The following is a 16,734-nucleotide window of genomic DNA, read 5'->3' on the forward strand; positions in this document are numbered from 1 at the left end:
GTTCAGTTTTTTTGTTTCCATGTTGTTTCAGTATATACTCCGTTCCCGTTCCGTTTTTCCGCAAAAACATGTCCGTATTGTTTCCGTATGTCATCCGTTTATGCGGATTATAAACGGAAGCAGGAACTAGTCAAAACTTTGGACTCTTCCCCTTTTTCACACCCCCATTATAAGTTGGTCTTGTGATTCTCCATACTCCATTTTATTCAGCTTTTTGCAGCATTGAGAGCTTTGTTAGAAGTCAGTGTTTTTCTGGCATTGGTTTCTGACTTTGGCTATCTGTTGTATCGTGGCTGACTTCGAGTAAGAGTTCCTCCTGTGTTGGCTGCTTTCTCGGCACAATGTACAGCAGTCAACTATGCTGACCAACGAACCAAGGAGTCAGTGGGTTCACCCAATTGTCTCTCAGCGGAGCAGGAACTTCCACATGCTGTACATGGATTTGCGACAGCATCCTGAGAAATTTAATGGGTTTTGTCGTATGGCTGTGAGCAGTTTTGACATTTTGTTAGCGTCTCTTCGCTCTTGCCTCACCTACCAGGACACAAATATGAGGTGCCGCATTTCTCCAGAAGAACTGCTCATCGTTACGCTGAGGTATGTATATTTATTACTATGTTTATCTAAATAATGTGTTCATATTATTTTGTATATTAATTGACTGGTAAAGCAGTTGGTAATTCATTTGCATCTCTGCATTTTGAGTTCCTGATGGGAGTCTCAACTATTTCTTGGATTGTTTGTCAAACATGTTAAGTGATTTGGCAGCAACTCTGGGAAGCGGTGATGCCCGAGCCCAAAGCAGAGGATTGGATCAGAATTGCAGACGGCTTCCATCTTGATGCACAGTTTCCAAACTGCATTGGGGCACTGGATGGAAAACACATTTGTGTTAAGAAGCCGCCTCACTCAGGATCCCGGTACTACAATTATAAGCAATACTTTTCCATTGTGCTGTTGGCTTTAGCTAACACTACATATAAGTTTATAATTGTTGGTATCGGGGCCTATGGGAGCACTGCAGATGCGCTCATTTTCAGTACTTCTAGATTGAGTGAGAGACTTAGAGCCAACCAACTAGCCCCCCCAGAGCCCAGAATGCTGCCAGGTTCTGCAGGTCCACCGGCTCCATTTGTAATAGGTTTTGCTTTGGCCCCACATGTCATGCGACCCTTCCCCAGATTCAATATGGATGACAGGCGACGTATATTTAACTATCGGCTGACTAGAGCCCGTCGGTATGTAAAGTGTTCGTTTGGAATATATTTACCAACTAGTGGAGAGTATTCATGTCATCCTTACAGATGGTGTTGGACAATGCCACCCTGGTTATTAAAGCATGTGTGATCCTGCACAACTTCGTCAGGATTCATGATGCTCCCTTAAATGCTGGTTTACAGGAGTCTGGTACCTCTTCTTCATACACAGGATTGGACCAGACTCCTCATGGACGGCCTGGATCTGCAGGACGCATTTCGAGACCTCTATGCCAATTACTTTAACTGCCCTGAGGGTGCATTACCGTGGCAGACGGTAGACGTAGTTCTTGGCAGACAATGATGTGATCTGGACTCTGGCCATTGTAGCATTTTGTTGTTTTCGAGTCATTTTTTAAAAATGTTATTGTAGATAGTGTAAGGGACTCGCAAAACAAAGAGGAGCCTTGATATGGCCTTGCAGGCTGGGGTGTATTGTAGTTAAAACACTTAGGACCAAATTTTCCAAATATTTTTTGTACAATGAAAATGTACATCAGTATGTTACCAGCCAAAGTGTCTAATTTTTTGACTACATAAACCTTCTAATACCTCTTTTAAAAAAAAGTATATTTAGTTTAGATTTCTGTTATTAAATGTTTATATGTGTGTAATTTAAAATGTTTTAATAAATCTTCCCATTAACTGCCCTTGTCTTTTTTTTACAGGATGAGACGTTAAGAAGGTTTCACAGGATGAGACGTTAAGACGGTGTAGAAGCTTACTGGTTGGGATGTTCACACAATGATGAAGATGTCACCTATCTATTTATGTTTGAATAAAGATTTTTCACTACATACAATACATTTTGAAAATAATATGTTTTCCAATAAAATATCACTATGTGTTTGCATTTACACATGTTAGCATTGACTTTTCAATAAAAATATTGTAATATATCAAGATGTTGACAATATTTAATAAAGAGGTCAACACAAGATTGGATTTTATAAAGTATATTTACTAAAAATAAAATATTATTTGGGCTTAATGTTCAGCCATTACATAAATTAAAATAATAAATAACAAATAAATCAAAAAGCTTATGGGTGAATGGTCCATGTTCATGGGCTGGATCCACACCCACATCACCAGGTGCATGGTACTGTGGGGGGGAATGAGGTTTGTCCTGGGTATTGCAGGCGCCAAGCAGTTTGCCGGTCCTGTGAATACAGGGGCTGTGATAAACTAGTTTGGCGGGTCTGATTTGGGGCCATACTTGGTCCTGGTTGAGGCTCTAAAGACCTTGCATAAATCCGCTGCTTCATGTTGTCCACAATACTAATGAGCTCTATGGTATCCAGATTGGAATCCATTATTGTGGCCATTGAAGTCATTACATTTACAAATAGCTGTTTTTTTTTCTTGGAGCCTGTCTTGGATAAGGGGAGCTAGGCCACACATCATCCGCTCCTCCTTCCCTTCCTTCCTTCTCTCACTCAAATACTCGAGCACCTGACTATCAAGCAGAGCTCGAGTATCTGAGCGAGATAAAGGATTGGGCCTAGCCCTCTTCTCTGCTGACGCTGCCTGAGCTGTGGGTCAGGACTGGAAGCCAGTGCTCCTCCTACTTCCACAGCAGACGATTCCTCCTGGCATGATTGATGAGTGGCCAGCTCCTGGGTGCTGAACTCCTCCTCACCAGAACAGGACATGGTGAATGGGGTCTGGGAACGGACATCATTCAACGGAGATGGAAAGAAACAGAGGATTTCTAAATAAATTATATTTTAGAAGCATCACACATTATCTCTTAATAAAGAAACAGTCGAAGATATAATTAATTGTTAACAAACCCAGGTAGCATATAATTACGGCCTTAAATCCAATATGGGCCACAAAAACTGCAGCTGGCGCATACACATGTAGGGCTTTTTTTTTCAGGCCGCCATCCCCACTATGTCCCTTGGCCAATACCAACTCCCGCCGATATTGGTCACGGCAGGACTGCCATCTTGTCTTGACTTTGTGTACTGTTAACACACCACATAACAACAACAAAAATAAAGTATAATGTACATCTTTCCATTTTTTTAAATTATTTATTGTTATCTAATACTAGTATGGCACAGTAGTTTTTGCAAACTCATACATTACTGGGGCCTTTACTGGCGAAATTACATATATGCTTCAACATAGCGCAAAAATGTGTAAAGTGTAGAAGACAAAACATAGACTTCATACCTATTACGCATTTTTATGAGTTAACTGTCAAAACAAGTACCGAGGAGGAGGTACATCTTTGCAATTAGTTTACATCTTCCTGGGTGCACTAAACACGGACTTCCCCTGCTTCCCCTATAGCTACGCAGCTGCTTAAAATATAGACACAAATAAATTGTCATAAAACAAAACTTAAGCATGGGTGGTCTTACCTAGGTCATGGTGCTTTTTGGAATTTGCCTTCTCCCATTGGTCTGGCAGCATGTGTCGCGCAACCTCCTCCCATGCACGCTCCTTGGCTACCCGATCATGGTAGCCCTCACTGCAGGTCTCCCAGATTTGGACTCTTTCTTGTATCACACAAATGAGCCTCTCCACATCTATCATGAAAGATATGGTCTGCAGCACATCTAGGCATCAGGGACTTTCCTGCACATGTGCTCAGCCAATATTCGTAAATACTAAGCACATGGCAAAAGTGGGCTGGGCATAAAATGTAGAACAGATGGTTCCACAAAAACAGATGACATACGGATGACATACGATTGCATTCCATATGCATTCCGTTTTTTTTGCAGAGCCATTGACTTGAATGGAGCCACGGAACGTGATTAATAGAACAGGTTCTATTTTTCTGCGGAATGGAAATACGGAAACGGAATGCACACTGAATTCCTTCCGTATTTTGCGGATCCATTGAAGTGAATGGTTCCGCTAAATGGTGCGCAAAAACGGAACGGAAACAAAATACATTCATGTGTGTGAGCCCTTATACTGTACACATCACCACAGTTGTCAGATATTATTCATGTATGAGGAGTTACTAATAGTGTTGATCGCGAATATTCTAATTGCGAATTTTATTGCGAATATCGACACTTCGAGAATTTGCGAAGATGTAGAATATAGTGCTATATATTCTGAATCGTGAATATTCTAGATTTTTTTTTTCATTAGTAACCTCCCTTCTTGCTTGTGGGCCAATGAGTAGGCTGCTATATCTTTGTCAGAGCTTAGCAACATCCCTAGCAACCAATAGGAAAATTGCCTACCCCTTTACTATATAAGAAACTCCCCAGCAGCCATTTTCTGCAGGTTTTTTTTTTTTTGCAGTTCTGAGAGAGCAGTGACATTGCTGTGCTCTGTGCTTTCATCTGGATCCTATTCCTTATCCAATTACATTAGATAGTTAGCTCATATATATAATACAGATAGTTAGTGGGAGCTAGTCAGTGTAGGTTAGATAGTGATATATTGTAGCTGATTCCAGTGCAAGGTGTTAGGTAGTGTGATAGGAATTACTGTTTCTCTGCTGTCCATACATACATGCTACAGACATAGTGCTGTGATGTCACAACAATACTTAGCGCACCAATCAGTAATATCTGCTCAGACCTGATAAAATGTAAAGTTGCATGTATTGCACAAAAAATATGACCATTATTAGTGCCGATTTGCGCAATTGCGAGAATAATGACGAGATCACAAATTCTAGCATTCGCAAATTTATTGCGATTATTATGCAAAAAATTAGCAAAATATTGTGTGTACAAATTTTGTCTATGCCGCTCATCAACTGTTTAAAGAGCTTGACAGAGATTACTATTATAATGGACACAAAATAGACACTTATGGAGAGATATTTAGTGCATCTTATCACCCAAAGTGAATTACCTATTACCCAATATTATTCTTTGTTTTTTGGCTCTGATATGCATTGCTGTTTTAAGATAGAAGTCCCAAAATAAATCCGGATTATGGAATCATTCAGGCACAATAGCAAAAAAAACATTGGTGAGAGGGACCTGGGCAATTATGTTTTTTGTTAAATTCAGGATACATAGAGATACTAATGAAAACTTTTAATTTTGCAATTATCAGGGAACCCAATGGTTCCTCTACATGGCCTCCATTACCCCATTTATAGTTAACAGTCTGTCTCTCTAGACATCTCAAGACAGTTTTTAGTTGTGAGTTGCAGGTTGATACTCAATTCAGGAAGTGGGAGGAAAAGAAGTGGAGAAAGAGACCTTTTCCTCTAATAAGGTATATTACAAAGTTTCTTATAGTTACTTGTATTATTTATTTAGCAAATTTTGTTGAAAGTACACTCCATGTTTTATCATGAATGAGACTGGCTGTTTAGAGCTTTTTCAAAGATCCTTCTATATTCCTGCTTTCACTCACATATATATTTAATGCTTTTGTACCCCGTATATTTTATCTAGAAGACATGTTTAAACACCTCCAGCACCACCTTCACTAGCAATTTCTTGATCCAGTTAGTTCTGTGGTTCCCAAAATACTTTGGAAACTACTTTAATAGAAAATAACAAAGCTTGTCAAGTGATTACAACTTCAATATTACTTTTTTGTCTATCACTACAAGTTTGCCAGATCTTTCAGTTCTGCAGATTTCATACACGATTATATCAACATACATATGTGATATACCATCAATGCACCTTGAAAGTTTTCAGACCCTTTCACTTTTTTGACATTCTGTTATGTTGCAGGCACTGTGTTCTTGGACAGCTTAAGTGAAGCAGAAAATGTTTTGTACCCTTCTCCAGATATGTACCTCCATACAATCCTGTCTCTGAGCTCCTCAGGGCTTGTTTTTTGCCCTGATATGCATTGTCAGCTGTAAGACGTTATATACACAGGGCTGTGTCTTTACAAATCATGTCCAATCAAATAAATTTACCACAGGTGGGCTCTACTTAAGGTGTAGAAACATCTTAACCACTTTAAGTCCGCCCATAGGATATAAACGTCCTATGGGTGGACCTCTATTTCTGAAAGCACGTTTTAAAACGTCCTTTCAGAAATAGCAGCTGCACGCTAATCGTGCAGCTGCTGATCGGGTTGCCTGCTGTCAGTGACAGCAGGGCAACCCAGAGATAAGGCAGGGACAGTTCCCAGGTGTCCCTGCCTTCCGGATCGCTGCAGACACAGCGCTCAGCGAGCGCTGTGTATGCAGAGCAGGAAGCGCTATGCGCTTCCTGTTCCGGCCCGGCGGTCATGTGATCACCGGGACCGGAGAGTGCAGGAGCTGTGTGAGGTCTTACAGAGACCTCAATCAGCCCTGCTCTGAGGCTGTACAGCGCAGAATCACGCTGTACAGCCTCTCTGGGGGGTGCATTTCTTCTGTAACTGGGGCGACTATGTCAGCCCCAGTTACAGGAGAAATCAACAGTGAAAAAATAAGTTTTTATTGGATAAGGCCCAACAGAACCTTTTTTTTAAAGGGCAAAAATATTTTACAGAGTCAGGGCGACCTGGTAAACTCCTTTCCAGAGTAATCTCCAATCAACAACCCAAAAAACATATAGACAAGGATCTTATAGACCAATTTCACTGCTCAATGCAGATGTAAAGCTTCTTGCGAGGGTCCTGGCTACAAGGCTTTCTAGGGTCATTTCCTCCATTGTCCATCCGGATCAGAGTGGTTTTATCCAAAATAAGGGTACACATCATAATTTTCATCGGCTCTTTTCTAATATTCAGGCCCCGGGGGGGACTGCCCGCTCCATCCTGTCATTGGACGCCTCTAAGGCCTTTGACAGGGTGGAGTGGCGTTTCCTCTGGAAGGTTCTTGCCAGGATGGGCTTTGGAGAAAGATTTATACGCACTCTTAGGCTACTGTATAGATCTCCAAGGGCAAAACTGAGTCTTAATGGAATTCTGAGTAGTAGTATTGATTTAAACAGAGGCACCCTGCAGGGTTGCCCACTATCTCCCCTGTTATTCGATATTTATATCGAACCCCTTGCGATGGCCATCAGGCAGGATGATCAGGTTAAAGGATTCGGTACGTTAGGAACACAAGACCGTATCTCATTATATGCAGATGATGTTCTGTTTTTTATAGATCATACGGAAACTACTCTTCCTAGGATTATTCAAATGGTTAAAGTATTTGGTGAGGTGTCTGGTCTTCTTATAAACTGGGCCAAGACCAGTCTGCTCCCAATAGACCCCCTGCCACAGAAAGAGGTTCCTGTTACACAGTTGGATATTGTTGATACTTTTCAATACTTGGGTTTGACTATATCGCCTCGGGTTGAAAATTTTGTACAACTTAATTTGATCCCCATAATAGTAAAGATTAGAGCTAAAATAGGAATCTGGCTGAAACTTCCCTTATCCAGAGCTGATCGAGTTTCACTAGTTAAAATGGTGATACTACCACAATTTCTTTATGTGCTCAGGAATACACCTATTTGGATACAAGACAAACATTTTAAACTTATGGAAAGAATAATTAATGATTTAATATGGGGAAGAAAGCGAGTTCGAATTAAGCTGGAATATTTGTATAAATCAGTGGAGTGTGGGGGTTTAAATCTCCCCTACTTTAAAGGGTACTTTATTGCAGCCCAGCTATTGAGGTGCTATGAATCAGAGAACAGTGCACTCTTGGGGAAGTTGGTAATTAGCCACGCCCACAATAATATTTTTACCTTGTTGGAATCTGGCCTATTGAAGAGTTATGAGCAAGGCTACAGAGAGACTATAAAACTACTCCTGAAAGTGTGGGCTACAACTAGGACATGGTTGAAGGTTAAGGGTTCACTCACATTTACGCCTCTTTGGCATAATTTGTATTTACAAAGGCTAGATGATATTGCAGCTGACACATTTTGGCAGAAGAATAAAATTTTATATATTTCACAGGTAGTTAAAGATAGAGAAATTAAACCCTTTATAGAAATGACACATAATATAAGAAACCTTTCATGGTTTAGGTATTTTCAATTGCGATCTGTACTATCCAGTTTGGATGATAAACGGCTGTTGGATATAGATAATTTATCTTTTTTGAATGATTGGGTAGGGGGTACACCTTCTAGAACAAAGATTTCAAATATATATAAGTTATTACTTAAGGCACGGTTTAGTGATACACACTCACCAGGACAAAAAGCGTGGGAGGCGGATTGTCCGAATTTACAAGTAGAAGGGTGGGAGAATATTTTTGGGAATTTGGTCTCATTATCCCAGAACTTCAACCATGTTCTAATACAATTCTATATTTGCCACAGATTATATATTACTCCCCTTTGGATGAATAAATGCGGGTTAAGAGACACGTCCAACTGCCCCAAATGTGACACTGCAGGAGCGGACTTTCTCCATATGATATGGACTTGTCCAGAACTTATAAATTACTGGAATAGTATTAATAATTGTATTATGTATAAACTAAAAATTCAAATTCCTTTTGAACCACAAGTATTTGTGCTTAATGATCTTTCCAAACTAAAAAATCACAAGTATCAAAAGATCTTCCTGAGTAGAATATTGATGTTGGCTAGAGTTTTGATCAGTCGGACCTGGTTTGCCCGATCCACTCCAGACATAAATACGTGGATAAATTTAACCGATAAGGTAAAAAATTACGAGAAAATTATATATAAACGGAGGGAAGTTGAGGACCAGTGGAATAGGATATGGGGTGGTTGGAGGATTGACTAGTCGAGATCAAGTTGTTTTATTTATGGGGGTCCTGCTTTGACGCACCACAGACTAGGGGGGAGGGAGGGGCGGGTTTTCTAAATGTAATGAAAAGATGAGTCGAATATATTTATATCTATATATAATTAGTTGGGTCACTAAGAATTGAGAGATTGTAAAAATTTTCTACTGTAAATGTTTTGTAGTTTTCCCAATAAATTTTTGAAATGAAAAAAAAAAAAAAAAAAAGACAGTGAAAAAAAAAGAAAAAGTGAAGCAAATGTCCCCCAGAGGTCTTGTATGACCTTATGGGGGACGAAAAGTGTAAAATAAAAAATAAAAAAAAAAAGGGTTGAAAAAAATAAAATAAAAAAAAGTTTCACATGTAAAAAAAAAAAGGTCCCCATGTAAGGAATAAAAAAATAAATTAAAAATAGAAAAAATAAAATAAAGACATATTTGGTATTGCCGCGTCCGTAAAAACCAGCTCTATAAAAATATCACATGAGCTAACCCCTCGGATGAACACCGTAAAAAAAAAACAAAAAAAAATGTCAAAACAAGCAATTTTTGTCACCTTGCATCACAAAAGGTGCAACACCAAGTGATCAAAAATGCGTATGTCCCACAAAATGGTACCAATAAAACCGTCACCTCATCCCGCAAAAAATGAGCCCCAACATAAGAAAATCTCTCAAAAAATAAAAAAAACTATAGCTCTTAGAACATGGAGACACTAAAACATAATTTTTTGGTTTCAAAAATGCTATTATTGTGTTAAAGTGAAACAAATAAAAAAAGTATACATATTAGGTATTGCCGCGTCCGTAAAAACCAGCTCTATGAAAATATCACATGAGCTAACCCCTCAGATGAACACCGTAAAAAAATAAAAATAAAACTGTGTCAAAACAAGCAATTTTTGTCACCTTGCATCACAAAAGGTGCAACACCAAGTGATCAAAAATGCGTATGTCCCACAAAATGATACCAATAAAACCGTCACCTCATCCCGCAAAAAATGAGCCCCAACATAAGAAAATCTCTCAAAAAATAAAAAAACTATAGCTATCAGACATGGACACATTAAAACATAATTTTTTTGTTTCAAAAATGCTATTATTGTGTAAAACTTTAATAAATGAGAAAAAGTATACATATTAGGTATCGCCACGTCCGTAACAATCTGCTCTATAAAAATGTCACTTGACTTAACCCCTCAGGTGAACGCTGTAAAAATAAATAAATAGAAACTGTGCTAAAACAACCAATTTTTTGGTCACCTTGCCCCATAAAGTGTTATAATGAATGATCAAAAAATCATATGTACCCAAAAATAGTACTAATAAAACTGGCACCTTATCCCCTAATTTCCAAAATGGGGTCACTTCTTGGGAGTTTCTACTGTAAGGGTGCATCAGGGGGCTTCAAATGGGACATGGCATCTAAAAACCATGTGGAGTTCCTTTTCTTCTGCGCCCTGCCGTGTGCCCAAACAGCAGTTTATGACCACATGTGGGGTGTTTCTGTAAACCGCAGAATCTGGGTAATAAATATTGAGTTTTGTTTGGCTGTTAACCATCGATGTGTTAAATAAAAAATTGGATTAAAATGGAAAATCTGCCAAAAAAGTGAAATTTAAAAATTTGATCTCCATTTTCCTTTAATTCTTGTGGAACGCATAAAGGGTTAACAAAGTTTGTAAAATCGGTTTTGAATACCTTGAGGGGTGTAGTTTCTACAATGGGGTCATTTATGGGGGTATCCACTATGTAGGCCCCACAAAGTGACTTCAGACCTGAACTGGTCCTTATAAAGTGGGTTTTGGCAATTTTCTTAAAAATGTGAAGAATTTCTTCTAAACTTCTAAGCCTTCTAACGTCCTAAAAAAATAAAATGACATTTCCAAAATGATGCCAACATAAAGTAGACATATGGGGAATGTTAAATAATAAATATTTTATGAGGTATCACTTTCTGTTTTTAAAGCAGAGAAATTGAAATTTAGAAAATTGCGAATTTTTCAAATTTTTGGGTAAATTTGGGATGTTTTCATAAATAAAGGTGAAATATTTTGACTCAAATTTATGACTATCATGAAGTACAATGTGTCACGAGAAAACAATCTCTGAATGACTTGGATAAATAAAGGCGTTCCAAAGTTATTACCACATAAAGTGAGATATGTCAGTTTTGCAAAATTAGGCCTAGTCAGGAAGGGGGCAAATGGCCCGGATGGGAAGTGGTTAAAGACAAAGTATCATATCAAAGTGTCTGAATACTTATGCCCATGCTAAATTTTAGTCTTTGCTTTTTAATAAATTTTGGGGAAAAAACTGTAAAATTCTGTTTTCATTTTCTCATTATGGGCTTATAAGTGCATATTAAGTAATGTGAAAAACTTTATTTTTTTTAATTTAGCACAAGGTCACAACAGAACAGAATGTGAAAAAAGTGAAAGGGTCTGAAAGCTTTCCAAATAGATGTAGCTGAGCAGTTGTGCTGAACTATAACTGGTTTAATAATATCCTTTTCATTTACATTTTTTTCTCCATTAAAAAGCAAAAACTAAAATAAAAAACAATTTGGACACAAATGTAATACATGTAAATGTTTATTGTCCCCTTGCAGTCTCCTTCATGTCCAGAAAGAATTATTACATTATCATTGAAGGCATACATAATTTTTAAACTAGCCAAGGTGCCCCTAAGTCATTCTTAAAATATTAAGTTATTAAGAGTTTGAAGTGTCATTAACTGAGCCTTTTTTGCTTGTGAGCAGTAGGGATTAAGTGCTTCTACTTTTTTTTAAACTTGCTCCATGTTTTCCATCGTATAGTTCTAGATGCATATGTTTCACAAGCTGATTTTGCTAGATATGTTTTTGGGGAAACTGAATGATGTATCCAGTAGAAGAGTAAATTTCTCTTAGTTATCAGTTTTATATTATCTAACAAAGGGGGTCGGCATTTTGACTAGGTCTGCTTTGCCCTAACTGTTACTATGTTAATTATAAAGGTGTTCATTTATTATGAATGTATGGGGAGATATGCACACTTTTAACTATCTAAAGGGCTCGGCAGAGACCACCGTTATATTGTCCACACATTACCTATGTAAGGAAAAATATTTAGTGCATCTTAATGGTCATAGAAAATATATCCCTCTTATAGTCAGCTTTAAACTTCGCATATGTTAATCAAATTGTGTGACACAACTATAAAGTATCAAAGATCCCTATCTGAATGAATCCTAAGTAACAGTTCCAATAAGGCATGTGGGTTTTTTAGGGTTTAGTGTATTGTGATATTATGGGATCCACTTTAAAGGGAGTCTGTTGGCAGTGTTGACCATGGGAAACTGTTGACAGCACTAGGTAGGGGCTGGGGAGAGGATACCTTTTATGAAGCTTTATTATGAATATTGTTGTTATGATGTTTTATTTCACCAGGTTCTGCTCCCGGAAGTGCCCTGGAGACAATGCTTCACTTTAAAGTGCTTTTTGCATTGAGCTGCTTCACCGCCTCTCCCCTCTGCTTTAAGTGACAACTGTAGTGGTCTCCTGGTGGGATGCTACAGCTGCCATTCAGAGCAGAGGAGGTTAGAGAGTACTAGGAGTGAGCTCCCCACTGATCATCGATCATTTAGGTCATCAATATTTAACTTCCAAAAAAAACTCTTTAACTCTAAATGTAGCATTTGAGGAAAATGTCTCATAACAAATACAGGGTGGCCCACGAAAAAGTAGCCCGTCTCCAGTGATAGTATGAAAAGATGAACGAGCAAGTAGATTGTATTTTTTTTATTACCCTCAAGTGGTCCCGTTCACATCTATGCATCTTTGGGCACATCTGATTATGTTGGGTGATACTGCTTGCAGCTCTTCAACAGTGATGGTGCGGATAGTATTTGTGATGTTTTCCTTGAGTTCATGCAGGGGATGTGGATTGTTAGAGGACACTTACTGTTTTAAATTTCCCCACAGATAAAAATCGCATATGGACAAGTCTGGGGAATGTGGTGACCATAAACAGTTGTTGGAAAAAGCAGGACATTTTTTCTTCTGCAACATCAGTGTTAAAGAGCTGCAAGCAGTATAAGCCAACAACAGCCCAAAGATGCATATATACGTGAACAGGGACCACTTTCATCATCTTTTGTAACTTGTGGGTAATAAAAAATAAAATCTATTTGCTCGTTTATCTTGTCATACTATCGCTGGAGGCGGGCTACTTTTTCGTTGGCCACCCTGTATCTAGCATCTTATTCAATCTTTCATGCAAAAAAGCACTGTATTATGGCATGCATCAATTCACAAATTTTATAATTTGTTAAACCTCAGAAGTTATTTATTTCATATTTTTATGCCCTTGCAGGACTTTAACATCAAAATGCCTGGTGGACAAAATGAGTACTAACCACAGCTCTGTAACAAATTTTATTCTCCTGGGTTTCTCCCTTAGCAAGCAAACTCAGCTATTTTTATTTATATTGTTCCTAATTATCTACTCCATGACTCTGATGTCCAACCTTCTTGTCATCACCTTAGTGACATTTCAGAGATCACTTCACAAACCCATGTACTTCTTCATTGGAAACTTTTCTTTCTTAGAAATGTGGTATACTACTGTCACTGTTCCCAGGATGCTTAAAGATTTAGCAACCGGAAATAAAACAATCTCCTCCATTGGGTGTATTTCCCAATTTTATTTTCTCTTCTCTCTTGGAGCCACACAACATTTTTTATTAGCTATAATGGCTTATGATCGTTTTTTGGCTATTTGCTTTCCTTTGAGATATACCAATCTCATGTGCAGGTCCACCTGTGGGAAGCTTGCAGCAGCATCTTGGATTGCAGGTTGGTTATCCATTTCATTGCCAGCTGCTATGATGTCACAGTTAGTCTTCTGTGGACCAAATATAATGGACCACTTCTTCTGTGATTTCAGTCCTCTGTTACAATTGTCCTGCACTGAAACTTGGTTAAATGAGATTATATTTTCTGCTGTGGCATGGACAGTAATTCTTGGTTGCTTTTTCTTTACTTTTATGTCTTATATCTCAGTAGTTACTGCCATCTTAAGAATACCATCTTCCATTGGTCGCCAAAAAGCATTTTCTACTTGTGCATCCCATATTGCAGTTGTTGGCATATTTTTTGGCACAGTCATTTTCATGTATATACGCCCAAAAGCTAAGAATTCTTCCCCAATTGATAAAGTGGTCTCAGTGTTTTATTCTGTTGTAGTTCCCCTTCTAAATCCTATGATATACAGCCTAAGAAACAAAGAGATGAAAAATGCTCTGTGGAAAGCTGTAAATAAATTAAAAAGAACATGACAAGCACACACACCGAATAAAACTAATATACATTCATTGACCAAAAAAAATAACGCACCAAGAAGGAGTTGTTGGAATGAAATGAAACTTTATATGTGTGAATGCAATGATAATATATGTAAGTGATTACAATATTAGAGTGAAAGGATAAGTTTACTGGGGAAAATTACAATTGAAAGAAGGCTCTAGTCCCCTGTGATACAAGATGATATATGGTTGGGCCACCGAGCAGGTGAAGAAAGTGTTGCAATCTGGCACAGACATTCCTGGGAAACACTTGCTGTGTGTGGGTGAACATTATCTTGCTGAAAAAAATAGTTGGAAGCCCTGCCATGAGGGGCAACATGTGGCTGCAGTATGTCCCATATATATATTGTATTGCTACTATGGGTGACTGACCGTCGTATTCGATCGTTCCCCAGATTGAACCAGCAGTTGAGGCAATGTGGTGCTCCATAGCAAAGGCAGGGTTGAAGTGCTCACCACGAGTCCTCCATACTCTAACTAGATCATTGTGGGATCCCAAACAGAACCTGTAATCATTGCTAAAAAATGATACGGTTCCAGTTGGTGGTAGTCCAGGTTTCTCATTGACAACACCACTGCAAGCAAAGGCAAAACTGTTTTTTAGATTTTTTTACAGAGTTTACCAGAGGGGGTAGGTCATGTGATATTTTTATAAAGTCGCTTGTTACTGACGCAACGATACCTGATATGTCTATTTTTAATACATTTTTATTAAAAATCGCTTAATGACGGGAAAGGGGCACTTTTTTTACTGTAAAGTTTAATCTTTACAAAACACTTATTTTCTATTTTCCCTTTTTATTTTTGTCCCAGTACAGGGTCTGATCCCTGTTTCAATGTAGTACAATACATGCTGTACTGAACTACATTGAAACGGTGTCTCACAGGCTTCCATACATGGCAGACCCAGAGGCCTTTGCTAGCCTGGGATTGCCATGACAGCCATTGGCCCCCTGTCATTGCAGTGCAGGGGGCCAATGAAGAGAAGGAGGAAGCCCCCTCCCTCTGCGATCCTCATATATGACGCCGTCAGCATTGATCGCGGCATATAATGGGTTAAAGATATATTCTAAGTCCCTTTTAGAGACCCTCGGGATATAATTTTGCAATTCAGATACGGTCTATAGGACCAACAATCCCTTTAGGGGTCCCTAACTGATAATAAATCTTATCTTTATTTAATTCATTTAAAAGTACATACTACAAGAGAACCCATTGTTAAAATTATCAGGGTCCAGTGAGGTGTGAAATAGGCTGTTTTTTATTTTTGGTTGCTAATGGCAACCCTGTGTTTTATATCACTCTGCGGGGCAGCCTTGACCGGCATTCCATTTTGTTTTCCGTCATAATAGAAGTCTATGGGAATCATAACGGATTCGTCTGGTTCCCGTTATGCAGAACAGAAAAAAAGTCCCGTTATGATTCCCATAGACTTCTATTATGATGAATCAAAACAGAATGCCTCTTAACCACTTCAGCCCCCCCCCCCTAGCTTAAACCCCCTTAATGACCAGACCACTTTTTACAATTCTGCACTACACTACTTTCACGGTTTATTGCTCGGTCATACAACTTACCACCCAAATGAATTTTACCTCCTTTTCTTCTCACTAATAGAGCTTTCATTTGGTGGTATTTCATTGCTGCTGACATTTTTACTTTGTTTGATATTAATCAAAATTGGCCGAAATTTTTGCAAATAAATTAAATTTTTAACTTTCTGTTGTAAAATTTTTCAAATAAAACTCAATTTCTATATAAATTTTTCTCTAAATTTATTGTTCTACATGTCTTTGATAAAAAAAAATGCAATAAGTGTATATTTATTGGTTTGGGTAAAAGTTATAGCGTTTACAAATTATGGTGCAAAAAAATGTATTTACGCACTTTGACTTTCTGAGCACCTGTCATGTTTCCTGAGGTTCTACAATGCCCAGACAGTAGAACCACCCCACAAATGACCCCATTTCGGAAAGTAGACACCCTAAGGTATTCGCTGATGGGCATAGTGAGTTCATGGAAGTTTATATTTTTTATCACAAGTTAGCGGAAATGGAATTTATTTTTTATTTTTTCTTACAAAATCTCATATTCCACTAACTTGTAACAAAAAATAAAATTTTACATGAACTCGCCATGCCCCTCACGAAATACCTTGGGGGGTCTTCTTTCCAAAATGGGGTCACTTGTGGGGTATTTATACTGCCCTGGCATTTTAGGGGACCTAAAGCGTGAGAAGTAGTTTGGAATCCAAATTGCGTAAAAAATGCCCTGATAAATATCTCTGTAAAAGACAACTTTTCCAATTTTTTTATACAAAGTTGTCATTTTACAGAGATATTTCTCTCACCCAGCATTTGTATATGTAAAAATACACCCCTAACCACATTGCCCTACTTCTCCTGAGTACGGCGATACCACATGTGTGACACTTTTTTGCAGCCTAGGTGCGCAAAGGGGCCCAAATTCCAATGAGTACCTTTTAGGAG

General features: G+C 38.3%; 1 protein-coding gene across 1 annotated transcript; it reads left to right on the forward strand.

Annotated features, from left to right (window-relative positions):
• Positions 1–358: 358 nt before the first annotated feature.
• LOC122928438 (olfactory receptor 6F1-like) lies at positions 359–14,218 on the forward strand. Its single transcript, XM_044281266.1, has 2 exons — positions 359–597; positions 13,255–14,218. The coding sequence occupies exons 1-2, from the start codon at positions 359–361 to the stop codon at positions 14,216–14,218; spliced, it is 1,203 nt and encodes a 400-aa protein (XP_044137201.1).
• The last annotated feature ends 2,516 nt before the right edge of the window (positions 14,219–16,734 follow it).

This window comes from Bufo gargarizans, chromosome 1, assembly GCF_014858855.1.
Source record: "Bufo gargarizans isolate SCDJY-AF-19 chromosome 1, ASM1485885v1, whole genome shotgun sequence".
Classification (NCBI taxonomy): domain Eukaryota; kingdom Metazoa; phylum Chordata; class Amphibia; order Anura; family Bufonidae; genus Bufo; species Bufo gargarizans.